The sequence below is a fragment of the Onychomys torridus genome, chromosome 10, assembly GCF_903995425.1.
Source record: "Onychomys torridus chromosome 10, mOncTor1.1, whole genome shotgun sequence".
Lineage (NCBI taxonomy): Eukaryota > Metazoa > Chordata > Mammalia > Rodentia > Cricetidae > Onychomys > Onychomys torridus.
In genome coordinates this window covers 71,469,834-71,496,131 of record NC_050452.1, presented here as the reverse complement: position 1 = coordinate 71,496,131, position 26,298 = coordinate 71,469,834, and the positions used below count along the sequence as shown (strand labels likewise).

At 39.3% G+C, this 26,298-nt stretch overlaps 1 protein-coding gene across 6 annotated transcripts in view; it reads right to left on the bottom strand.

The window, feature by feature from the left end:
* The window catches only part of Evi5 (ecotropic viral integration site 5), a 161,857-nt gene that overhangs the window by 79,777 nt on the left and 55,782 nt on the right, over window positions 1-26,298 (bottom strand). For 5 of the 6 annotated variants that reach the window (XM_036200503.1, XM_036200505.1, XM_036200506.1 and 2 more), the window contains 10 exons: window positions 24,757-24,981; window positions 23,630-23,704; window positions 19,598-19,723; window positions 17,376-17,519; window positions 16,449-16,538; window positions 16,258-16,355; window positions 14,006-14,066; window positions 3,444-3,497; window positions 1,516-1,548; window positions 785-931 (listed from right to left, as the gene is read on the bottom strand). In XM_036200503.1, the coding sequence (XP_036056396.1) occupies window positions 785-931; window positions 1,516-1,548; window positions 3,444-3,497; window positions 14,006-14,066; window positions 16,258-16,355; window positions 16,449-16,538; window positions 17,376-17,519; window positions 19,598-19,723; window positions 23,630-23,704; window positions 24,757-24,981 (1,053 nt within the window). The remainder of the gene's footprint in view (window positions 1-784; window positions 932-1,515; window positions 1,549-3,443; window positions 3,498-14,005; window positions 14,067-16,257; window positions 16,356-16,448; window positions 16,539-17,375; window positions 17,520-19,597; window positions 19,724-23,629; window positions 23,705-24,756; window positions 24,982-26,298) is intronic. The other variant, XM_036200507.1, reaches the window with a different exon arrangement.

Genomic DNA, 26,298 nt, shown 5'->3' with positions numbered 1-26,298 from the left:
TGAGCTAGCCGGGTTATGGCTTTCATTGCTCTTTTCCCTTCTAGTCTTCTAACTTCTGAATACAAAAGACAATGTTTCTTAACTTTACTGAATAAACATAACGCCCTAGAGCCAGGCAGTGGTGGTGCACGCCTTTAATCCCAGCACTCGGGAGGCAGAGACAGGCAGATCTCTGTGAGTTTGAGGTCAGCCTGGTCTACAGAGGGAGATCCAGGACAGGCACCAAAACTACACAGAGAAACCCTGACTGGGTGGGGGGGGGGGGAGTAATGCTCTTTCACGTACCACCACCACCCAGTGGTAATTTATATTCGTTAAGAATTACTCCCCTATCTGACAACTTTTCTCCTCTTCAAGTAAATGTAAGCATGTACTTTAACTCATAATTCAATGTTCTCATATGGGAAGTTTAAGCTGGAATATAAACTGTCAACATTATGAAAGTTTTTAAGTGCACATATTCTAAATGCTGAGTAATGACTTCACTTTACAATGATTAAAAACTAGTTGATGTCAGGATCACCTCCTATAAAAGAGACATCTAAAAATCTAAAAGGCAGCTGCACATTACTTATTTTCTATGACTTAGAATATAATATAAAAGAAAATATCTATTTCTAACAAAACTACAGACAAAAAAGAAGAAAGAACAGTAATCTTTGTGGCCACAATAGAACTCCTTTGAATTACAGAACACACAGAGGAGAGCTTGAACAGTTCCTTAAAGCTGTGCTTTCACCAATGTGATCTACGGGGAAGATGAAGAAGGCTACCAACTCCTTACCCAGTGGTGATGGTGCCGGAGCTCCCTGATGGTGCTTTCAGCCTGCTCCAGCTTAGCGCTGGCCTCATCACTCTGCTGTTTGACGGTGGCCAACTCCCGTTTTATGAGGTAGTTTTCCTCAGCCTCCTGGGCTCTTGTCACTTGTCCCTTAGGACGTAAGTTTTTTTGTGTGTATAAAGCAATTTAGAATAGATTCAAGAAAGACTGCCTTTGTGAGGTTTAGTTATTTTTTGAAATGTTAAAAAAACAAACAAACAAAAAAAAACCTTCGAGAACAGAATAGCCTAGGTAATTATTAGCTAGAAGCTTGTTATTTTGCTCTAGCAAATTTGAGGAAACTAAATGAAATTTTCATCTGACAGTCTTAAGAACAATTCTCTTAGTTGATGAAAAAAAAATGCAATTCATGCAATATTACTGAGTTGTACATGCAGGGCTAAAATGTTCGATAAACAGTGGTTAATGTCACAGAATCCACTGTTTGCTATTTGAAATGAATACTTTAAAAATAAGGTTAGCTTTAAAACGTGCAGAGAGATAGGCATCCAATTAACAATAATACATTTATCAAAACATTAAGTATAAATCCATATGCCAGCCCAAAGAATTATTTGTAGGAAAATGCATGTAAAATTGCATGCATTAAGTATGAATTTCTAAGTTTAGGATTTTCTTTAGGTTAGTGAAAACACTAAAAATAAAAAAGATAAAATTAAAAAAAAAAACTATACCTGTATCAATCTATCTGCCAAGGAAGCACTTTCCTATAAAAGGAAAAATTCAGATAGAAATATAAAAGACAGGATATCAAAGTGATAAAATTAGGAATAAGAAGAAACATCTAGACCCAAATTTCATCTACTTTTCATTGGTAATTAAAATGGACATTTAGATTAAAACTTTTTAATAAATGTGTTTTTATTTTTAAATCTTAAAATAAATCAAAATAGGGACATTACAGACAATCATGTCTCTAAAAGAGATAAATCTTTTATTACTTAGGACAAACAAGTTCTTGTTGTTTTTTTAAATATACCTTTAAATCTTTATTTCTAGGCCTAATCATATCATCAAACCACTTCCAGAAAGGGAGGAAGGGATAGTTCCGAGTCAGCAACACACAACCCACAAAACACGGCAGCAACTGGGTGCAACTTCAGTGTCCGAGAAACAAGGCAGGAAAGATGATAACAGAAATTCGTAAGTTCAACTTAAACTCTTAACAACAAGAGAGGAAGTGCACTTTTGGTTCAAGAATTCAACTGAGACTTAGGGACTTCAAGAATTCTAAATGCTAAGTCAAAATTAAGGTCCCATGCCAGTGAGAATGGGTACTTATCCTTCTAGACATAAAACTAAACTACACCTTCCTAGATCTTCTTTATCATTCTAAAGAGTCGAAGAAATGTCACTTTCTCTATGAAAATATCTAACTCTAATAATGAAAATCATTTAAGTTGCATATTTTACTGCAAGCTGGGTATTTGATGCTGGCAGGGATAATATAAATTAAAAGGATTTAATAAGCTCAATATTCGTGTAGAATCACCAAAACGTAGTAAAATTGCCTTCCAAGCCACTTCAATCCAATCTTACAAGAGTATGTGCAATCATTACACCATCAATAGACCTGTAATGAATATCATGTCCTTGTGCACCACTACTTAATATAAAGTCATGGAAGCTTCTGGAATAAAAGACAAACATTGCAACTATCTCCCTTTCTAGTTATTTCTTTCTTGGATATTAATCTATAAATTTTCAGAGATTTTAAATATACTTGGTAATATCTTGAGGAGCAGATTCACATCAACTCACTCTCAACCTTTAGCTTCTGGATTCAGCTGCTTTCAATTAAGGAAATCTGTTGGGTTGGTTGGTTTTGTTTGAGACAGTAGGCTGGCCTGAAACTCACAATACGGCCAAGAATGACTTGAACTTCTGACCCACCCTCCTCCACCTCCCAAGTGCTGGGATTACGAACATGCATCACCACGTCCAGTTTATATGGTGCTGGAATTGAACTCAGGACTTTGTGCCATATGACTAGCCCAAGAAGATTCTTAAACTATATTAGTCAATTCATTCTGAAAAACACAACTACAAAACACATTCTATCAAAAGCACAATAAGAAAAATATGAAAATTTTCTTACTTGCTATTTACATGAAACAGAAAGGAAAAGCTAATGAGTAGATATCAAGACAATTCTAAAAACCAAAGAGTTATAAAACTACCTAGTGTTGAAAATCAACATGAAAACAGATTTTAAAATGGGGAACCAATCACTTGGACGAAATATAAAGCTGCTGTAAGCCTTAAAAGAGCCACTGCAATGAAAACATGAGGCTCAAAACTCAGGTAACATTTGAAATTCATCTTTAAAACATTCTGTTAGAATGTATTCCCAACTAAGTCATACTTTTTAGAGGTTTTATGAAAAGAAAAAAAAGCAAATGATATCAGTATGGTACTCTAATAATAACTTCAGTTAAGCCTTACCATGGATGTTCACTATTAATAACTAGCTAGCACAGGAAGCTAGGGAGGCTGAGGTCAGCACCACAACTTAGGGAGTGTAAACGCCAAATTCTGTTTAGAGTTGTTATATTTAAACAATAAGCATTCAACGGAAACTAGCAAGAGTCATTTTACTTACTTTTTCTAATGTTTCAATGCGCTGTTTTAAAAGCCTATTTTCTGTGCGCAACCTCTGCCAAGAAAACGAAAAAAAAATTTTATTTGCAAGCAATCTTGAGAGAGAAAAAACAGATCCCTAAGTCACAATGTTGATAACGTAGCACCTTTCACAATAACAAATTACAGGCTCAGATAACAGGCTCAGAGGTCAAGAGCACTGGCTGCTCTTTTGGAGGACCCTGACTGATTCAATTCCCAGCACCCACATGGCAGTAGACAACTGTCTGGATCCGACATCCTCACACAGACATATATGCAAGCAAAACACCAAGGGACATATTAAAAAAAGGAATAAGAAATAACTGTAAGTAACTGTTATATTATCCTATGTTGAACTAGCAAAGGCTTAGTACAAGAATCATGGCAAAGGAAACAATCCCATTTGTCATCCCAGCTGTGACTAAACTTTAAACATTAAATGTAATGCATAAATGGCCTTTGTTTTCTCCATTTATAATGGCTTATATTTTTTAAATTTATTTCTCTTAATTTTATGTGTATGAGTGTTTTGCCTGAATGTGTATCTGTGCACCACATGTGTGCAGTGTCCAAGGGGTCCAGAAGAAGGCACAGGATCCTCTTGGGAATGGAGTTACAAACAGTGGTGAGCCACCATGTGGGTGCTGGAATTTAACCCTGGGGTCCTCTGCAAGAGCAGTTAGTGTTCTTAATTGCTAAGCCATCTCTACAACCTGCCTTATATAATATTAATCTAATATCCTTGTCTCCTACAGAGCCTAACAATATAATTTGTATTCAAATATTAGTGGAACAAAAAATAAACTTCAAATATGCACGTTCATAGGATAAATGTCAAATTGTTGCTTAAACTATACCAGTTTCCATTCATGTTACAAACACCACAGTACAAAAAGCCTTACTGTCTAAACATTCAAAAGCATTTACCATGAGTTGTTTCTAATTAAGAAAATTTAAAACTCTAATTACTAGTATTTTCTTGTATAAAATGGAAAATCAGATTTTTTTTAAATGTACATTAATGTAATTGTCAAATGCAAGACATCTCAATAGTTATCAAGTTACTATCAAAGTGTTAAATCTAAATAATTCCACTTTGGCAATTAATCTATATATTCCATCAATATGTTCCTGGTGTGTGTGTGTGTGTGTGTGTGTGTGTGTGTTGTGCACACCCACGTGCACATGTAGACGCACGGTGCCCGGTTCTCCCACTCTTTGCTTTATTCCCTTGACAAGACCTTTCACTGCCTGGAGTGAAGCTGAAGGTCAGCAGGACCCAGGGCTCCTCCTGACTTCCCCTCCAGAGCACTTGGCCTGGATTGTAGGTGTATACAGCCTTGTCCATGTTTTTACAAGGGTGCTTGCTGGGGATTCGAACTCAGATCCTCATGCTTATGCAGCAAGTGCGCTTACTCACTGAGCTACCCTACCACACCAATTTCTGAATTGTTTAATCCATGTTTTCTTTCCATTTTGTCAGCTTTCACATGTCAAACCTTTTATCATTTTGTATCAATTTCTTCCAGAGCTCAGCCCAGCTTTCAATCCTAACTTCCTGAGACTGTCTTCTAGAAATGTCTTCCTCAGAAAATTCTTCCACCAGTTCAATCTACTATTTTTCTGTTAAGATTTAAGTACAGTTTATATGACATACAAAAGCCTCAGTTTGGAAAAATAAGAAACTGAATTTTTACATCTTATTAAGTGGCTCACAGATTGGAACAAGTCTTAGTTACTGCAAAGAGAGTGGGGTTTTCTTGTTCTGCTCTCTACAATATAGTGAGTTAAAAGCTGAGAATACAAATAACCGTGTGAAGAGAAATGTTTCTTATTTCTTGGCAACTCCTACGATGTGCAGTATAACAGCTGCCAGAAATTACAAACACTGTTAAAAGTCTAGAAAGTGACTCCCTCACACACACAAAAAGCATTCTCAAAGTTTTCCCACTCATATATTAACAATAAAAGGTAACATTTTGTTTATCCTAAAAGATTTAGACGGCTAAATTCCTGCCAGACAACAGTGTAAAAGTTAATTACAACAGAAATCGTACTAAAATAAAATTCAGAATATTCACTTGGATTTTCATCTCCCCCCATATTAAATTTTCTGTTTTACTACAGATTAATATTCCCTCCAAACAAAAACAAGAAACACGTAACCACATGTCCTAGTATTATCTTTAAATAAATCACAGTATAAGCGTTTGTGTGATATGACTTCATAATTACCTGACAGATAAGACTGTTAGATTAATACATAGTATCCACTTCAGTGTTACTTTAAAAAATTTATTTACTCATTATACAGTGTATGTTTTGTCTGCATGTACACCTGTACACCAAAAGAGGGCATCAGACCACACGGGACAACAGTTGTAGACTGCAGTGACAGACAGCTGTGAGCTACCACGTGGTTGCTGGGAACTGAACTCGGGACCTCTGGAAGAGCAGCCAGTGCTACTTAACCACTAAGCCATCTCCCCAGTCCCTCACGGTTCCTTTTTAGCTTCAATTTCTTCTTCCTTTTCTTTAGACACTGTATTTTAGAAACTATAGCTATGCGCCCTATTTTAATATCTGGTAGAGGCGGGCAAGTGGATGGCTGAATGGTAAGGTGCTTAACAGTACACCAGAGACTTGAGTTTGATACCTTCTACCCATAAGGTGGAAGGAAGAAACTGACTCCCGTGGGTTGTCCTTTGACCTCAGTGTGTGTGTTATAATGAGACACATGCGCCCATAGACATGTATGCAAAGGAACACACACAGACACAAATAAATACGTGTATTTTATTTTTAAAAAAAGGTAATTCTTGGGTTGGTTGTTTTACCTTTCTCAAGCCCCATATACTCTTCTGAACTCCATGGGCACCAGGCACATATGTAGTATACATGCATACATGCAGACAAATACACATAAAATAAATAAATCAAAAAGAAATTACAAAAACACTGGAGCTTGGGGGAGTTGATGAAGAGATGAAAACAGGATGCAAGCCAGGCAGACCTGATGGTGTGTACTTATAATTTCAGCTACTCAGGAAGCTTGGAACAGGGAAGCTACAAGTTCAAGGCCATCTGGGCTACAAAGTGAGTTCAAGACCAGTATGGACAATTTAGTGACCACCTACCTCAAAATAAAAGCCAAGCACAAAGGCTGAGGATCTAGCTCAGTCCATGGTAGTGCAAGAATCCTGGAGTTTGTAAGGCTCTGGGTGCAATAGCCAGCATACAAGAAGGCAGTGATGGAAGTGACAGGAAGTAACAGAACAAAGGAAGAGCCCAAACATGAAGAAGGAGAAGAACAAATTAAGGTTGGTGAAATGGGTAAAAACACTTGCTATGGAAACATTCTGAACCCCCAGCACCCATGTAAAAAGCTGGACATGGCTGCATGTACCCATAACCCCAGTACTGGGGGTTGGGAGAAGACAGCTTCCAAGAATTTACTACCCAGCCAGCTAGCTGAACAGTAAGCAAGCTTCCAGCTCAGTGAGAGACCCAGGGAAATAATGTGGAGAGTAGGTTAAGACTTCTGTTGCCCTACTGTCTCCTTCCTGCACACTCACATGCATTTACCACACATGCATGCACACAATATATAAATACTTTAAGATAAAAAAACCTTGAAGATCAACATATTTTCCTTGTTTTTCTTCCTTTCAACATACTTTATTTACTTAGTATGCTCTACTTCTTAACCCAGATGGTTCTCAATCAATAATTACCTACCGCCTGCACAGCACACATGTAGCTAATACTAAAAAATTATGTGAGCCATGATAAAACTTCCCCAAGAAACAAAGCTTTTCTTTAATTCTGAAAATATAGAGATTAAATCACTGGCTAATTGCTGTGGGATGACTTTCTGCATGCTGTGAATATATCTTGTTCTCCCTGCTTGATAAATAAAGCTGTTTGGCCAATGGTGAGGCAGAATAAGGTTAGGCAGTACTTTGAAGACAGGGATGAACAAGGGCAGAGTTGGGGCAGACTCCAGCCAGCCTCCGAGGAAGCAGGACATATAGAAAACGAGATAACAAGCCACAAGCCGCGGGCTAAATACAGGTAAGAATTACGGGGCTCAATTTGGGGCAGGAATTCCCACATAAGAGCTGAGAAAGCTTTAAAAAGGTTCTAAAGGCACAGGAATGGGGAGCCACACTGGGCTTCCTAGTCTCACGCCTGCAACAGAGCAGAGATGAGTCTCCAGACAGCTGCCAGCTACCATGAGCTAAGCTGCATGGTGGATTTCCACAGTCTCACAAAGGCCTTGGTACAGAGTGGTTAATCAGCCATGTGTGGTGACACTTTGTTCTCTGACCAAAAAAAAAAAAAAAAAAGAAAAAAAAAGCTTGCCTGGAGATCAGAGTACAGAGCTAGCCACTAGTTAACCATAGAAGCCAGGCAGTGGTGGTGTGTACACACCTTTTATCCCAGTACTTAGGAAGCACACTCCTTTAATCCCAGCACTAGGAGGGTGGAGACAAGAAGTGATATGGCTGGGCCGAGAAAGGAATATAAGGCAGGAGACAGGAGCTCCCCCTCTCTCAGTCTGAGGAGTTGTAGAGGTTAGAACTCTGTTGGCTGACCGCTCTGCTTCTCTGATTTTTCAGCATTTAACCCCATATCTGATTCCATATTTTTTATTATTAAGACCAATTAGGATTCGTGCTATAGCCACAAGCTTCATGGTGGAGTTAGAAATACACAGTAAGAACAGGTCACAGTATGTTTAAAGAACATGTGCAGGCTTGAGAGAGAGAATATATAGAAAATCGTTAAAAAAGAAATAGAATAAAAATATATATTAAAAATCTACCTAAGGATGGAAAATACACAGAGTTTGGATACAGTATGCTATTGCGTTGTCTTTAAATTTTTTGATAGCTAATGAACAAATGATAACTGCTGAGAGACATTTGATTATGAAAACTGCTGGATTAAACCAACCTATATATTTTAGAAATATCTTGACTCCAAAATTTGAGTCTGGAGATGTATTGCTTTGGGAAAGAGGTTCTGCTTTCGTTTCCACAGAAGGTAAGAGGTTGTGGATTCTTTCTGAGTTAAGGAAAATCAGGTTTGATTGAGGAAGAACCCTGAAAATTTTGACTACAGACATGGGAAAATCAACCCAAAGTGACTACAAAACACATGATTTGTATTTTACCTGCTCAGACATAAAAAATTATCGTTGGCTGATTTATGTACAATATACAGTTCATATTTATATTAGTATAGATATATATTTTACCTTTAAAAGTTTATGTATTTTCAGAATAAGGGGGCCAGACACTAATAAAAATGGAAGGCCCAAATGATCCAACGTTTCAATACACCTCTGTTACAGTTTCCTCTGAGTTCTGACTCCAAAACAGCTTCAAGGCTGCTGGCTGAGATGGCCCAGCTGTACAACATACCCCAGTCAGGACTTGACCATAATTCTAAATTTTCTCAGGGTCCCCGTAAGATTACCAGCACTCTCAATCAACAGATAATTATGCCCAAATTCCCAAAATATTGTTTATGAATGTTTGTTTTCATTTAAGGGGTATTGGTTATAAATTGTTAATGGTCATAGTCAATCTCTTTCTAAAGAAGAAAGGGGGATATGATATAGAAATAATGGGGGAAAGAGTAGATTATTATGATTTAAAAAAAAGAGTAGACTATTGAATCTACTTTAATCCAAAAACCAACTGTTAATTTCAAATTATTTTACACTGGTATGGATTTTAGTTTATTGATACAAATTTAAGATCAATTTTGTTATACTGTATGTATATTTCTACTCGTTTAAGAAGCTCATTTAAAAATATAATGTATAATTAAGAAATACAGATTAATAGTCAAACTTGTAGCCATATTAGTTAGGTTTTCTAGGTAGACAAAGATATATGTCAATTAGATCATCTCTAAATACTTCAAAGACCTACAGAATACAGCATTTAAAATGTCAAACTTGAGCTGGGCAGTGGTGGCGCACACCTTTAATCCCAGCACTCAGGAGGCAGAGGCAGGTGGATCTCTGTGAGTTCAAGGCCAACCTGGGATACAGAGTGAGTTCCAGGAAAGGCGCAAAGCTACACAGAGAAACCCTGTCTTGGAAAAAAAAAAAAGAAGAAAGAAAGAAAGAAAGAAGGAAAGAAAGAAAGAGAGAGAGAGAGAGAGAGAGAGAGAGAAAGAAAGAAAGAAAGAAAGAAAGAAAGAAAGAAAGAAAGAAAAATGTCAAACTTTTCCCGACTGTGAGTCACATCTGCTCTTGGCAGCACCAATTACTTCAAAGAGGATGATGGGCATTGAAGAAACCCCTTATGAAGTTTGCTTTCAATGTGGCAAGGCTAGCCATTTAGGCAACAAACTGCTCTTGCTGGACTGCTTGACAGTGTGCTGTATAAACTGGACATGCAAGACCCATAGGAAGGTGACTGCTGAACTTTGCCAAAACAAGGTGGGATGGTCCTTCAGGTCCCTGCTTCACAGAAGAAACTGCCAGACATTCTGCAGGACACAGAGGAAAGTGACTGATGAACTTTGCCAATAGGTAGAACAGTCCTTCAAACTTTCTGCTTAACTAAAAAGTCTGCCAGATACTCTAGGCCTGTTGGCTGATGACAAATACTCCAACTTTAAAAAAGGACTTTGGGTGACCATCCAGGCAGCCAGATGCTATAGACAAATTTCTAAGCAGTCTTATTAAATAAAAAGCAGAGCCAAATAAAGGGGTGAAAGCCTTAGAGATCAGGGAGACAGTGAGAGCCACCAACCTTACCTCTCCGGCTCTGCGGCTTCCAAAATGAGCTACTTCCTGTCTACCCACACCTTTATTGCCCTGCTGTTCTAACCTCTCATTGGCTCTTAGCCCACCTACCTCACTTCCTCGTCACTGCCTGTCTGTACAGACCTCCAGGTCTCTATGGTTGGCACTGGGATTAAAGGCAAGTCACCACACTTGGCTTTGTTTCCTAGTGTGACCTTGAACACACAGTGATGCTATCCTGCCATCCAGGGAGCAGCATGTAATGCACACAGGTAAAGCCACAGAACATGTGTCAACATACAGATTAACAGAAATGGACTGAGTTTAATTATAAGAGCTAGTCAGTGGAAAGCCTGAGCTAATGACCAAACAGTTATAATTAATATAAACATCTATGTGTTTACTTAGGGGATGCTAGCAGGAGAGATTTGTTCCGGCTAAGACACAGGAAATCTTCCAGCTAAAAGATGTCTCTGCCATTTCTAGAATTTTGGAGTTTCTAGAGTTGCTTGCCATGCACTTCCTGTTTACTCAGTTAATACTATATCCTTCTGGGGTCTTTGATGGAGTTGAAGACTAGATGGTTATAGTTTTCCTTAGTTATGATAAAAGAATATTTTCTTTAATTTTGCTAAATATAAAATAGTTACTTGCTGTGGATATCACTCTGTATAAATAAAATGTTGATTGGCCAGTAGCCAGGCAGGAAGTATAAGCAGAACAAGCAGAGAAGAGAATTCTGGGAAGTGGAAGGCGGGGAGAGAGACACAGCCAGCCGCGGCCATGACAAGAAAGAAATAAGGTACTGGTAAGCCATGAGCCACGTGGCAAAGTATAGATTAATAGAAATGGGCTAAATATAAGAGTAAGAGCTAGACAATGGTAGGCCTGAGCTAATGGCCAAGCAGTTTAAATAATACAAATGTCTGTGTGTTTATTTTATAAGTGGGTTGTTGGACTAACAGGGCTTGGCAGGAGCTGGAGAGAAGGTCTCCAACTAGTTACTTGGTAACTTTTTTGCTGTATATAATTTTACTATGTTAAAGGTAAAACCTTCCTTTTTGATTAGACAGAAAGGGGGAAATGCTGTGGAATGTCTTTCTGTAGGCTGTGAATATGTGCTGCTCTCACTGGTTGATAAATAAAGCTGCTTGGCCAGTGGCAAGGCAGAATAAGGTTAGATAAAGAAGGACAGAGTTGGGACAGACTCCAGTAACCACTGAGGAAGTAAGACATATAAAAAATGAGGTAACAAGCCACAAGCCATGTAGCTAAACAAAGGTAAGAATTATGGGTTAATTTAAATGTAAGAGCTAGCTAATAATAAGCCTGAGCCATCAATCAAACATTTACAATTAATATAAGCCTATGAGTGGTTATTTGAGAACTGGTGCGTGGGAGAGAACCTTCCAGTTACAGCTAATGATTTTTTTTTTCTGTGAATGCCATTTTGATTCTATATTACATGACTTGATTTCATAGACCTATGAATAAATTAACATGGTGAAATACAAGTTGGTCCTCATCCTCAGAACCTTGATTTGCAGTTCCAAATGTTTGAAATATGTGATAACCCACATTCTATGCCCATGCATCTTAATTTCAGTAGGCTCCAGTGTGGGGTATGACATCACTCGTGGCCCTAAAAGCAAAGCAAACTCCAAAGCAGCAGTTTAGTAACAATAAAGGTGGAGAAGGAGATCCATAGGGTTCTCTTTATGGAAATGTTCAGACTGTTGCTAGTAAGGATTAGGTGGCAGCAATATGAACAAGGCATCTCGAAAAAGGAAGACAGCTGACGTGAGGTAGATCACCCAGGAAACAGTAAAATCATACTCAGAAGGCTTCTGAGGAAAACTAAACCAAAAATGAGCACTGCTTCAACTGAAGCCCTCTGGAGACCAGGATGGTGAAATGGTATTAGAGTCATGCTCAATAACAATGGTTATCATCTGATGCCTTACCAGGTCCAAGTCCAACCCAAACACACTTAAACAGTTTTAAAGGGGGAAAGAAGATATTCAATAAAAATTGTTTCAAGCAGTTAACAGCATTTGTTCCTTTTTCAGAGAACTTGGGCTCAATTCTCAGCACCCACATATTGGCTCACAACCATCATTAAATCCAGTGCTAGGGGATCCAACACCCTTTTCTGAGCCTTGAGAACATCAGGTATGCATAAGGTGTACAGACATACACATGCAAGCAAAACATTCACAGACATAAATGAAATAAATAAGTCTTTTTTAAAAAGGTTATTTTGTGGGGTGGAGAAATAGTTGCAGGTAAGGCATTTGTTGTCAGGTCTGATAACCTGAGTTCAATCCCTGGGACCCACAGAAGAGAGGGAAAGAATTGAGTCCCACAAAGCTGTCTCTCTCGCCAATAAATAAATAACATTTCTTTTAGGGTTGTTCTTTTTTAGTTTTGTTTTTCGAGACACTGGCTTTTCTAGAACTCACTCTGTAGACCAGGCTGGCCTCAAACTCCAAGATCTGCCTGCCTCTGCCTCCCAAGTGCTGGGACTAAAGGCATGTGCCAACCACTGCCAGGCACACAATAACATTTCTTTAAGTTGCTTGAATTTTGGCTTTCCAGAGACTGCATGTAAGGTGATTAGATACTGGATCAGCCAATCAGAGTGCATAATTCACTTATTCCCACCCTGAAGCATCAGAAGAAAATCCAACTTCCAAAACTCCAACTCTGAGAGCACCAATGGCTCTTAGGAATTCTTTGGCTTGAACCAGAGGGATGGGCTCTCTCAATAAAGGCACTTGCCACCATGCCTGATGATCTGTGTTTAATCCCTAGGGCAGACATGGTAGAAGGAAGAGAACCAACTGCAAGTCATCCCCTAGTACACCATGATGTGTGCATGTACACATGCCCATGCACACGCGCACACAGTCACACAGAAATAAATAAATATACAAGTGCAGTAAGAAGGAGGATTGTCTGGCTTTGCCAAGCCTGGTAGTAAATGCCTATAATCTCAACACTTGGGGATGAAGGCAGCAGGGTCAGAGGCGGTCAAGGACAGCCTATCTCAAATAAACAGAAGTTCTAAGCTTTTCCAAAATTTTGAGAAAATGTATCTGAGTTTACTGTGCTAAGCTGGCATTGTACAGATAGATATTAATGGTTATATTGGTCTAAAGATGCCAAAATTACTTTTTCTACTGGTACAGGTTAACTCACTGTACTAGATATATATGATGTTATCTACATTACTACAGAAACTAGTATTTTACAAATTAAAAAGGAATTTCTTGGCTTACAAGAGATACAAATAAGAATTTCAGGGTACATAGAATATATTTATTCATCCTTCAAATTAAAAATCTACTTGTTTTCCTGAGGATAATTCAAAAGTATAATCTTTGCTTTAAGAAGAAAAATTGCACTGGCCAACGATCCTGCCAGGCCACAACAGACACAATTAGTTCATAAAAAACTTGTCCCGTGTAGCTGGCCTCAGATTACTCTGCTCTAGACTCCAGCACATAACACAACTACCTTGTCTGCAAGTTTTACAGTTATGTTTAAGCAGAATGCAATTTGCATGGGTCTGTCTTCTCCTAAAGAGGAACGAGTCAAGGAAACAAAGCTCTGTTTCTTCTCACCCCCAGGGACAGAAGTTCCAGTCATACCATCCTACTTCCAACTACAGGGGGTGCCGGCAAATACAAACTTCATTTTAACACCTGCCATCCAATTTCTGACTTAAGAAATGTATCCACAGCGATCTTAAAAAACCCTGAAATGCTTACTTTAATTTCAACTTGCTCTTCCATTTCTTTTGTTTTTATTGTAGTGTATTCTTTTTCGAGTCTAAAAACAAAGAAGAAAGTTAAAGGTATATTTTCATTCAAAAGTAATTATTTAATTTAAAAGGACATATGAACATAAAACACACTTTCTTTATTTTTCCTCAAGGTATAATTGGAAATAATTTATGTGAGGAAACACAGCAGAGTAGTCGAATGGGCAATGGCGGAGAGGTCAGGACGGGAGAAATGCAGAACCACTGCACGTGATGTAGGCAGATGTAGGCAAGAACATTTTGACATACACACTTAACATCACTGTCAAGCTGTGAAAGTCAAGGGAAGCAGACGACTTTATTTTATACCAACGGACATGAGAGATCCGGGAATATGGCATCACGGTTTCTGCACTTTGCTTTATAACTTCTAAGAAGGAAAATAAATGTGGCAAAGTATTAACGATTGTTAAAGCTATATATAAAATAAGGATATTATCATTCTAATCTATTTTTCTATATATTTGAATATTTTCCTTCCTAATTGAAAAAAGGATAGTTAATATGTGATATGAAGCTAAGCTAATAACTATAAACTATTCATTCCTTTAGAATTAAACTTCATAAAAAGAATGGAAAGCTCTATTGGTTTTGTTTTGGTACTTTTAAGTCAAAACTCAGTACAAACTGACCTTCTTAGAGCAAAGACAATAAAAGAGAACTTAAAAAGGCCAGGCGTGGTGGCACACACCTGGGATCCCAGCACCCAAGAGGAAGACGCAGAACAGTGAGCTGGAGATGAGTCTGGGCTACACAGTAAGACCATGTCACAAATAAGGCAGAGAGAGAGAGAGAGAGAGAGAGAGAGAGAGAGAGAGAGAGGACTAGTGACGTGGCTTTGTGAGCAAAGGCACTACCAAGCCTGACAACCTGTTCATGAGTGCAAACACACAGAATAAATAAACATAATAAAAATTAAATAGACGTTAAAGATAAAATACAGAAGGAATAATTAATAGAGCAAGGACCTGGAGGAGATGGGAGTATCTTGCACTCAGAATTAATATTATAAAGGAACAAAATATTTTATTTAGAAAAGGGGAGGAAGTCAGACAAAGGAGGCACATACCTTTAATTCTACTATGTGGGAGGTTAGGTAGGACTGCCAGAATTCAAGGCCAGCCTGAGCTACAAAGTGAGACACTGTCTCAACAGAACAACAAACATCCTGCTACTATAAGCATTGCTATAGTTTAGAGACATTTTATACCACAGAAGCCCCAGTGACATGAATTTTAACTATGACCTTACTTAGGCTAAGAATCATTTAAGTTTGAAGCCTGCACCCCAGACCACTGAGGATCATCCGGGCTGGGCTGGAGAGATAGCTCAGAGGTTAAGAGCACTGACTGCTCTTCCAGGGGTCCTGAGTTCAATTTCCGGCAATCACACGGTGGCTCACAACCATCTATAATGAGACCTGGTGCCCTCTTCTGGTCATACATGATATATACATAATAAATAAACAAATAAACAAACAAACAAACAAACAAATTAATTAATTAATTAATCTTTTTTGAAAAATTTAAGTATTAGAAGCTAGAAAAGAATTATAATAGCTATAATTCTTAATTAATATACTAACCTTATTTTTAAGAGAGAAAAAAAATTAAGCGAGGAACTGAGATTGCCTTTTTTTAATGGAACCTGTGCCACATAAAGCGTCTCCAGGAAATAAGAATAAAAAGGTGAAAGCCTCTCCTCAGTGGTGCTAGCTGTGCTGCTTAAGGGACCCTGGGAAGGGCTGAGAGGAACACTATGGGAGCAGCTGGACCCACTAAGTGTTCTTCAGTAAACAGCATGGTAGGCTTGTTGTACAACCTGGTGGTAGAGTATGTACTGAACATGCTCAATCCCTCTGTGCAATGCCTAGCACCAAGAGTAATAATAGTAACTACTAAAAATAACAGCACACTTACACACATATTCATGCCATACTCCTAACTCCCATCAGAATGGGAAAGAAGGGGAGATTTTCAAAATAGTGTGCAGTGGTCCTGTGTATTACTATTAAAAGCGGGATGATAGTCTAACATTACCTATGTTGTACTGAAGCTAATACTACCAAAGAAGGTAAAAATTGTATAGCCTAAGGAGGAAAAATGTGATACTTTTAACAAGAATGCTTCGCATGTCCACTGACCTGCCTACATGCTTCAATAAGCTCCATAACTAGATGAGATCATATAGAACACTTACTTTTTCATTTTTTTCGAGTTGTATTTGACTTGGTAAGCTGACTGGATTAATTTTTCTGGGCCCCCATCAAACTGATGTGGAATTACCTTCTGAAAATGCTAAGAAATAACAAATGAAAAGCAGCATTATTACTACAAATAATTTATTGAAAGCGAATCTAGAAACAAACAATAAATCACAAACTGACTTACCTGTAGCATCCCTTCCATGTCAAGTTGCATTAATTCTGCCTGATTCATTTGAAGAAGTGCTAACCCTACTCGAAACACTATTTCTAAACCCTGAGGAAACAAACAAAATAAAGCCAAATTTGCTTATTCTTCCATCAAAAAAAAGCATTCAAAATAATACCAAGGTAAGCATTTAAAGATCTAACTAAGAACTGGCAAACATAAACAAACATTTAGACTTGATGGCCCACTTGTGCCTTTACAACTACTCACCCCGACCATGTGGCCCACAGTCGACCCAAACACATGCACAAACAGGTGGAGCTGTATTCCTAAACACAAGGGGGAGGACAGCTTGGCCATGGAGATCAGAGCTGAGTAAGTGATGAACTGTTTGCCAACTCCAGTCCAAATTAAACTAGATAAATCTTATAAGCTGATCCTTCAGAGAAGTAACTAACATATTATGTTCAGACAACAGAAGACAAAGATCACTCACTACTACCATGTCAATGACAACTCAAGAACAATGGGAAAGCCTTCACAGAATAGAAGCAGCTTAACTAGAGGAATTATGTCTTATCATTTGAGAATGGAAGCACTACAACAGTATTAACTGTGCAGCAGGATTTCCTTCTCATTTACTCTCGCTGTATCAAAGGTGATAAAGAGGCTGCACCTGGAGAAGGTCCCCAAGTACCTACAATATCTACAGACAGGCTATTAAACTCCCTCTAAGTCTCAGCTTCCTCATCTATCATCCAGCAAATGGGGACATTATCAGAACCTAGCCAGTAAGGTCGTCAGGAGGTTTAAAGGAGATTAATTTGCGGCAGCAGTGCAGTGAGACACAGAGGCAGCCCTCTCATTTCTACTTACACTGCCCTGCCCTAATTAACCCAATGACTCCTTATTCTGTTTTTATTCCTAATCTGCGCATTAGCTTACCTCAGACATAAAGATATCAAATATCCTTGTTGCAACTGGCAGTGGGAAAGTCGTAAGAAAGACAGTCAGAAACCAGGATGATGCATACATTGATGTATGGAAACTCTGAGACTGAAAATGGACAAAGAGCTCTGGAAGATATTCCTGGAGACGAGAAGAGAATTAGTTAACACAAACAAAATTGAGGACTTCAGGCCAGATCACCTGTAGGTGAGCCTACAGCAAACAAATGAGTTAACACAAACAAAATTGAGGATTTCAGGCCAGATCACCTGTAGGTGAGCCTACAGCAAACAAATGAGTTAACACAAACAAAATTGAGGACTTCAGGCCAGATCACCTGTAGGTGAGCCTACAGCAAACAAATGAGTGAACACAAACAAAATTGAGGACTTCAGGCCAGATCACCTGTAGGTGAGCCTACAGCAAACAAATGAGTTAACACAAACAAAATTGAGGACTTCAGGCCAGATCACCTGTAGGTGAGCCTACAGCAAACAAATGAGTTAACACAAACAAAATTGAGGACTTCAGGCCAGATCACCTGTAGGTGAGCCTACAGCAAACAAAGAGCTAGAGCAACAGGAAAACTCAAATACAGAACTGAAATTTTTACAGTAACAGTGAAGGGCAAAGAAATGACCTGGAGTGGGAACTTCGGGTACACCTTAACATTTGATTCACAAATAAGAAATCTACGGGTTGGAGAGATGGCTCAGAGGTTAAGAGCACTAACTGCTCTTCCAGAGGTCCTGAGTTCAATTCCCAGCACCCACATGGTGGCTCACAACCATCTGTAATGAGATCTGGTGCCCTCTTCTGTGTACATAATAAATAAATAAATCTTTAAAAAAATAAGAAGAGAAAACTATATCATAGCCAAATTAAACAAATCAAATATCCATCCAATCACTATGTTGAGCAGCAAAGAAATAAAATGTTTATTTTTTTCATATTGTTGGTGAGTGGAGTTGTCCAATATTGTCTACATTTTTAGTTAACTATAATATTTCTTAAAATCTCTAAATAAATGCTGTGCTGAAAACTTTCAGGTACCATATACCATCAGTAATCCATCTTTACCTCCTATGGAGTAGGAAAAATACAGGATCTTCAACAATGTCTTAACTCATAGCACCAAGAGTTTAAGGTTTGTATCAACAAACAAAATTACTATTTCAGAAAAAAAATTATCACATGATGTATTGTGATTTTCTTAAATTGCAAAAACATTTTCATCTCTCATTCTTTATATAACACAGGATTTCATACCAGAGAAAGGCGACTCTGAAAATTGCTTCTTGTGCAGCCAAAATGATGACTCATATCCTAAATTCTTTCCATCTAATTGGAATATAAAGGAGAATACTCCTACCTTCCTATTAAAGGATAGTACAGTAAGATTATTTATTTATAAAATTCAAAATTAAATTAAAAAAAAAAACTAAATCCAGAAAAGTAAAACTTTTCAAAACTGTTTTTACCAGGTATGGTGCCACACACTAATCCCAGCACTCAGGGGCCAAAAGCAGGCCAATCACTGTGATTTACAGAGTGAGTTGTAGGCCAGCCAAGGCTACCTAATGAGACCCTGTCTTAAAAAAACACAAAACACTCGTCGGGTTCCACTTGACTCTGACTCCAGACCTCCTCTTCTCTTCATCTTTACGCCGTGGCTTCTAGACATCTGAACCTGAGGCTGGTTACTTAAAATTATGGAAACATGCAGAAAATCACCAGACTGGGGGTAGGGACAAGAGGCCAAGAGAAAGGAGGGAAAGAATGAGCAGAGCACGGACCATCTCAGCAATAAGGGCACCAGCTTTCCCCATGAGCACTCAGACCACTTAACGGAGCGGCACACTAGGTTGGGGCCCACTTGGCCCACACGTCATCATGGGATGGTGACACTGACTGCTTTTCAGCTGCTGCTGTGTCTTTTTGTGTGTGTTCAAGTACTTTGCCTGCGTGTATCTACGTGCACTGTGTGTGCCTGCTGCCCACATAGATCAGAAGAGGGCACCAGATCCCCTAGAACAGGAGTGATGAATGGTTGTAAGCCACTATGTGGGTGCTGGGAACTGACCTAGATTCTCTACAAGAGCAGCAAAGGTGCTTTTAAACACTGAGCTCTCTCCAGCACTTGCTTCTATGACTGTGACACAAAATTTGCAGAGATGACATTCAGAAAAGGGGGTGAAAAGGTAAAAGTGAACTTTTACCTGTATCATGCATTCAAACTGGTACATACAAAGGCCCAATTCTGCCATACTTGGTTTAAAAAGTTCACGAAGTCTGTAGTCTTGCATTAATTTAACAAATACACAAAAAGCTTCTTCTTCTGGCATCTATTTTAAGAAAAAAATAGTAACAGTTCAACATTTCATGATACACAAATAAGCCAAATCACTTTAAACGAAGTCCCACGCAATAACAAGTGCTGTTTCTTTCTTTCTTTAATGTGTCTGTGTTTGTGTGCACAGTGTTCACAGAGGCCAGAGATGACCCTAGGTGCCATTGGTTGGGCTCCATACATCCTATTTTCTTGCGACAGGACCTCTCATTGTCCCAGGACTCACTGAGTAAGTCTTCCTTGCAGTGGGATTGCACAGGCACACCACCACACTAGGCCTCTTCACATGGATTCTGGACACTGAACTCAGCCCTACCAACAGTGCTTTAGTGGCTACAGAGTACAGTAAAAAGAGCAATGAATTAAGAATCAGGAGGTTCTAGGCTTCCATTCTGAGAATCAGACAATGACTCTTACAAAGTCTGAGACTAACAGCCTCAACTTGTCCAATTCACTAACTTAATTAACATATGTATGTATGTATGTATGTCTATAGCCATACCACCCTGAATTGACCCGATCTCATCTAAACAAGTATTTATTTACAGAAAGAATTCATTATATTCTTTCTAAATACAAGAACAGCAACAAAAAACATATAAACTTTACTCTCAAGGAACTTAAAACTTTCTAGAGATAAATAGGTAATATATGGACTCCGTCATATCTATGTCAGTGGTGATGAATGTTGTGGAAATAAAATGGAATAAGAGGGAATGCTAGGGAGACAAACAGCTATTTATATAAGTCAGAAATGGAAACTTGATAAATTTTAACTAAACAGGAGAAGGAAATTAGGGAACATCTGAGGAAGAAACAGTCCTGGATGGAACAAGATCCCTGTGGTCTGAATGAGGACGACCTCCACAGACTCATACATCTGAACGCTTGGTCCCCGTTAGCAGACTGTCTGGAAAGGACGAGAAGATGTGGCCTTGTTGGAAGGAGATGTGGCTTTGTTGAAGGAGGTGTGTCATTGATTGTGGGCTTTTAGGATTCAAAGGCCCACACCAGACCCAGAGTCAGTCGGCCGGACTGTCTGTCAGTCGGTCTGTTGATCGGTCCTCTCTCTCTCTCTCTCTCTCTCTCTTTCTCTCTCTCTCTCTCTCTCTCTCTCTCTCTCTCTCTCTCTCCTCTCTCTCCTCCCTCTTCCTCTCTCTCTCTCTCTCTCCCTGTGTCTCTCTCCTTCCCTCTCCCCCCCCTCTCTCTCCCCCCCTCTACCCTTCCCCCTCACTTCTATAAGTTGCCTTGCTCATGGTGTCTCTTCACAGCAACAGAAAGTAAAAGATGCTGGCATTCTGGATTAATAAGCAGGAGACCACTAAGTGGAAGTCAAGTTAACCCTTGAATAAAGTAAAATCTACACAAGAAGTACTTAGCAGATGCCAAGCAGAGAATATAAAGTTAATCAGATTAAATTTACATTGCTTTAAAAAGGTCAAGAGTACAGCCGGGTGGTGGTGGCAAATGCCTTTAATCCCAGCACTCGGGAGGCAGAGGCAGGCGGATCTCTGTGAGTTTGAGGCCAGCCTGGTCTACAGAGCAGGATCCAGGACAGGTACCAAAACTACAAAGAAACCCTGTCTCAGGGGAGTAAAAAAGGCATGAGTAAAAGTTATAAAGAAGAAAAAATGAAACCAAACATACACGCTTTGGAAGCCATTCTGTAATTTTTTACTTTTACCTTAAGACATCTAGAAAGCATTAGGGAGTCTGAACAGAAGTGATACATGATGTAAATATCTAAAGAACCTCTATGTTGTAAAATTATCTGTAATTGGGTTTTAAAGGAAACTAGGAAATATCCATTAAAAAAATAAAAAGGCATTCAAAATATTTAGACAATAGCACCCACATGGCTAGATAACTGTCTCAAAATAACAGTTTTCTAGTCTTCATTTACAGTCTGTAAATACATTTCAAAAGAGGATGTCCCTAAAAGATCTCTCAGGATCTCTCACTGAAGACATCTGCAAATGACAAAATACATTTTCCCCAAGCTCAACACAGTCATGGACAGAACACAAACCTCCATGTCCTTCCTCTGCCCTAACACAGCCATAGTACTGCTGTGGAGACCATCCCTATTAATGCGAGTCCTAACGCCCCACTGACTTGTCAGTTACTGTAAGAAGCTTGAGATCCCAGAACGCTCCATCCTATACGGTTCTCTTGGTCCCCTCGTCTGACTCTATTTCCAAACTCCCACTTCTATCCTCACTCTCATTCCCCAGGACTCTCATCTTTAAGCTGAGACATGCTGTACCTCAGGGTAGCTGTAGTTTCCACCTCACCACTTCAAAGAGCAGGACTTAGCAGAGCAGCTCCGTGAACTTCAGGGCCCTTCCGCAGAACAAACCTCTGCTCCCTAAAACTCATGCCAACCAATGCTACTCATCTGCTCTTCCACAAACTTCTGGGTCACTGCTCTAATAACTCCTTAGTCATTTTCACTGAGATAAATTCTCTAGCTTCCGACTTCCTTTCCTCCAGTGAGCCTGGCAGGAAGTTACTATCTCAGGCTCCACAGCCACACCAAAGGCTGAAACCCATTTTCTATTTCTTGTGTGGCTATTTTCTCCAACTCTAAAATATTCTCATGGGGGGAGGGGGTGTCTCAGGAAACAAACTCAGAAGACTCAAGGCCACTTATACACCTCCCAAAGTTATACAATCAGTAAACAATTGGAGCACAAGAAGACTTTGGTAGTACAGCTGCTTCCCAGGAAACTCCAGGAATACAGCTTTGCAAGCGGTTGCAAGACTCGTTCTTCAAGGAGGGAAACACTGTTCTCTAGAATACTCAGCAGAGATGAATACTGTTATTGTGAAGTTAATATAAAAGAAAAAGGACCAGATTTATGGTTTAAAAAAAAATCACTAGATTAATAATAATGATATTTGACTTTAATAGTAAAAAAAACTACTAGTGACAACCATTTATAAATAGGAAGATCAGAACTTTGTGGAAGCTCTAAATACATCAACATTAACATATCTACTTTCGTGGTGTATAGAAATTATATCCCAGATTTATCCTACAATAACCACTGCTAGCAGTTCTGGTAACACACAGTAAGCAGCCATCATTGTCTATAAACCAGTATGCTCTGAAAGGCGGGACGGAGGCCAGGGGTATAACAAGAGAAGAGCAGTGTTTAGTGTGCATGAAGCCAGGGTTCCATCCCTAGCACCTGAGCAAAAGACAGAAACAAAGAAGAGAATGGGGGTAAAAAGGAGGGAGTCCTGACACAGAGCTTTTAAAAGTCAGACAGTAAGGAAACTGAGGTAAATACCGAGAAACGGATTCTGACTCCCGCTCTGCTCTCGCCTTCTCAAGATGGATGAAAGCACTAAAGCTTCACTGTAGGCCTCGGGTGTGCCACACACCACGCCAGTCTTACACATGCACAACTCTCACCATGCGTCCAAAGACAGGATTATCTAAACCAGGGAGGTTAAGTAAGCTAGCCTAAGCTCACAGGGTGAGTGTAGAACTGGGATGCAAACTCAAGCCTACATTCCAGTCAAGCACAGCTACACACACACTCACGCCATTTTTCAGGATTAAAATTCTGAGACTGCATACCAAGTCATATAGCATAAGGAAATTTTGAGCAAGGCTAAAGAGATGAATGTATATGCCATTTCCCTTCCCAACTTTAATTGTTGGGGTTGACTGTCTTGTGGACTTGACAGTCCATAAGAGCTGCAATTTCATTTGGTAGCAAGATAGTATTACCGTACATCGTTTTACAGCCAAGTGCAAAAGTAAATTACTATGTACATTATGTTTGGAGAGGACACAATCTGCTTAGCTTGGTAAAACCGAAGACGGTTTTTTATCCTCCAACTGACTTTAAGACACGTAAACAGCTACTACTTACATCCATTAACTCACCTGCATAAGCAGCAATCCAACTATAAAAGCACTGCCCTGACAGTAACCAACCTCACGATCCACCAAGGAGTATGCCTAAAAAGAAAAACATGGTGTTCAAAATACTTCAACGTGCATACTGTATCTTCCTTCTCCAAAACCTAAAATTGGTGAAACAGTTAAATTAAAAGTCCATTTACTTGTTTAGAAAAGCTCTTGCTTACTTGTTGTAGATGTTATTCTATAAATATTTAAAAAGCAAAGGTTTATTACATAAAATTTCTTTTGACAAGTTCCCAATTAGAAAGTGGCAGCTCCTAAGGACAGAGGAAATAAAGCAATTGATACTCAGAAAAGGGATAGGTACCTGATAGAGATAAACATAGTACAGTTAGAGAGCAAAATTCAAGTAACTTAAGAAGTTGGCATTTCACAGAGACAGATGGGAGAAAAAGAATCTATGGCAATGCAACGTGACAGAGGCAACAGGAAACTTTTAAAGGGTTGAGCATGCTTAGCAAGTAGGGCCATTATCACAGATCGTGAAGTTGATACAGTGTGAATTATCTACTCATAAAGAACCCTGCAATTGTCAGTGACAGTAGGTTATTTGTCAACTAATGCTAAATAATGTGAAGAATTTTCTAATTAGTTCTCCAAACTACTGACGATGAAGCATCAGAATTAAAGCAGAGGGCTGGAGAGATGGCTCTGTTTAAGAGCACTGGCTGTTCTTCCAGAGGTCCTGAGTTCAATTCCCAGAAACCACATGGTGGCTCACAACCATCTGTAATGAGATCTGGCGCCCTCTTCTGGCCTGCAGGGATATGTGCAGGCAGAACACTGTATACATAATAAATAAATCTTTAAAAAAGAAAAGAAGGTTGGGGATTTAGCTCAGTGGTAGAGTGCTTGCCTAGCAAGCGCGAGGCCCTGGGTTCGGTCCTCAGCTCAAAAAAAAAAAAAAAAAAGAGAGAAAAGAAAAGAAAAGAAAAGAAAAGGAAAGAAAGCACAAAGTACGCTAAAACTGAATCTATTGCCCAAGAACCTGACTATTACAATGGGAGTTCATACTTCATTATGGAAATGTGTAATTTCAACCTCTTACAAATTCATTTCGCTTAAAAAAATGAATAAATAGAGCTTACCTTCATTACATTAAACAAAACCTCCTGTCCAAGGCTATCCTTTTCCTTAAAAAAATTGTGTTCTGGGTAAGTTCTAGCAATGTCTCTTCGGATCAATTTTTCACAAGGTGAAGTCATTTTCAGGAGTTCTGAGTACTGGTCCTTAATTGGCATGCTCTGTGCATTACATAAAAGCTGCCAAACTATTGCTCTGAAGTGGTGGGGTATCCCTTTACGAACAAGCTCCTAAAAACAAGAGGAAACAAAACTTTTAAATGTCTCACACCTTGCTATCCAAGCATTCTGGGGAGGGGAGTGCTGGAATGGAAAATGTATCGAATTTATAATTTACACAGCTTGTTTAATAATAAACTATGACATTCTTATTTTATTTTTGAATTATATTTGTGTTTTAATTTTACATATCAGCCATGGGGTCCCCGGTCCTCCCCCTCCTGCCCCCACCTTCCCCCCAGCCCCTTCCCCCATTCCCATCTCCTCCAGGGCCAAGACTTCCCTGGGGATTCATTTAAACCTGGTGGATTCAGTACAGGCAGGTCCGGTCCCCTCCTTCCAGGCTGAGCAAAGTTTCCCTGTGTAAGCCCAAGGTTCCAAACGGACAGCTCATGCACTAAGGACAGGTCTGGGTCCCACTGCCTGGGTGCCTCCCAAACAGTTCAAGCTATTCAATTGGCTCACTTATCCAGAGGGCCTGATCCAGTTGGGGGCTCCATAGCTTTTGGTTCATAATTCATGTGTTTCCATTAGTTTGGCTATTTGTCCCTGTGCTTTTTCCAATATGCTAGGGAGGATGTGGAGCAAGGGGAACTCTCCTCCACTGCTGGTGGGAATGCAAGCTTGTACAGCCACTTTGGAAATCAATATGGCACTTCCTTAGAAAATTGGGAATCCATCTCCCCCAAGACCCAACTATACCACTCATACCAAGGAATGCTCAATCATACCACAAGGGCATTTGCTCAGCTATGTTCATATCAGCATTGTTTGTAATAGCCAGAACCTGGAAACAACCTAGATGCCCTTCAACTGAAGAATAGATAAAGAAAATATGGTACATATACACAATGGAGTACTACTCAGCAGAGTAAAACAATGACATCATGAGGTTTGCAGGCAAATGGATGGATCTAGAAAAAAAATCATCCTGAGTGAGGTAACCGAGACTCAGAAAGACAAACATGTTATGTACTCAACTCATAGGAGGATACTAGATGTAAAACAAACATGACTAGACTGCTACTCACAACTCCAGGGAGGCTACCTAAAAAATGGGGCCCTAAGAAAGACACAGGGATCGCCCAATGACAGAGAAAAGGATGAGATCTACAGGAACAACCTGGACAACAGTGGGAGTAATGAAGGGCAAGGTTCGAGGGAAAGAGAGCTTAGGGGAGCAGGAGATCCCAGCTGGATCAAGAACAGAAAGGGAGAACAAGGAATAACAGACCGTGATAAATGAAGACCACATGAGAACAGGAAGAAGCAAAGTGCTAGAGAGGTTCCCAGAAATCCACAATGATACATCCACTGTAGACTACTGGC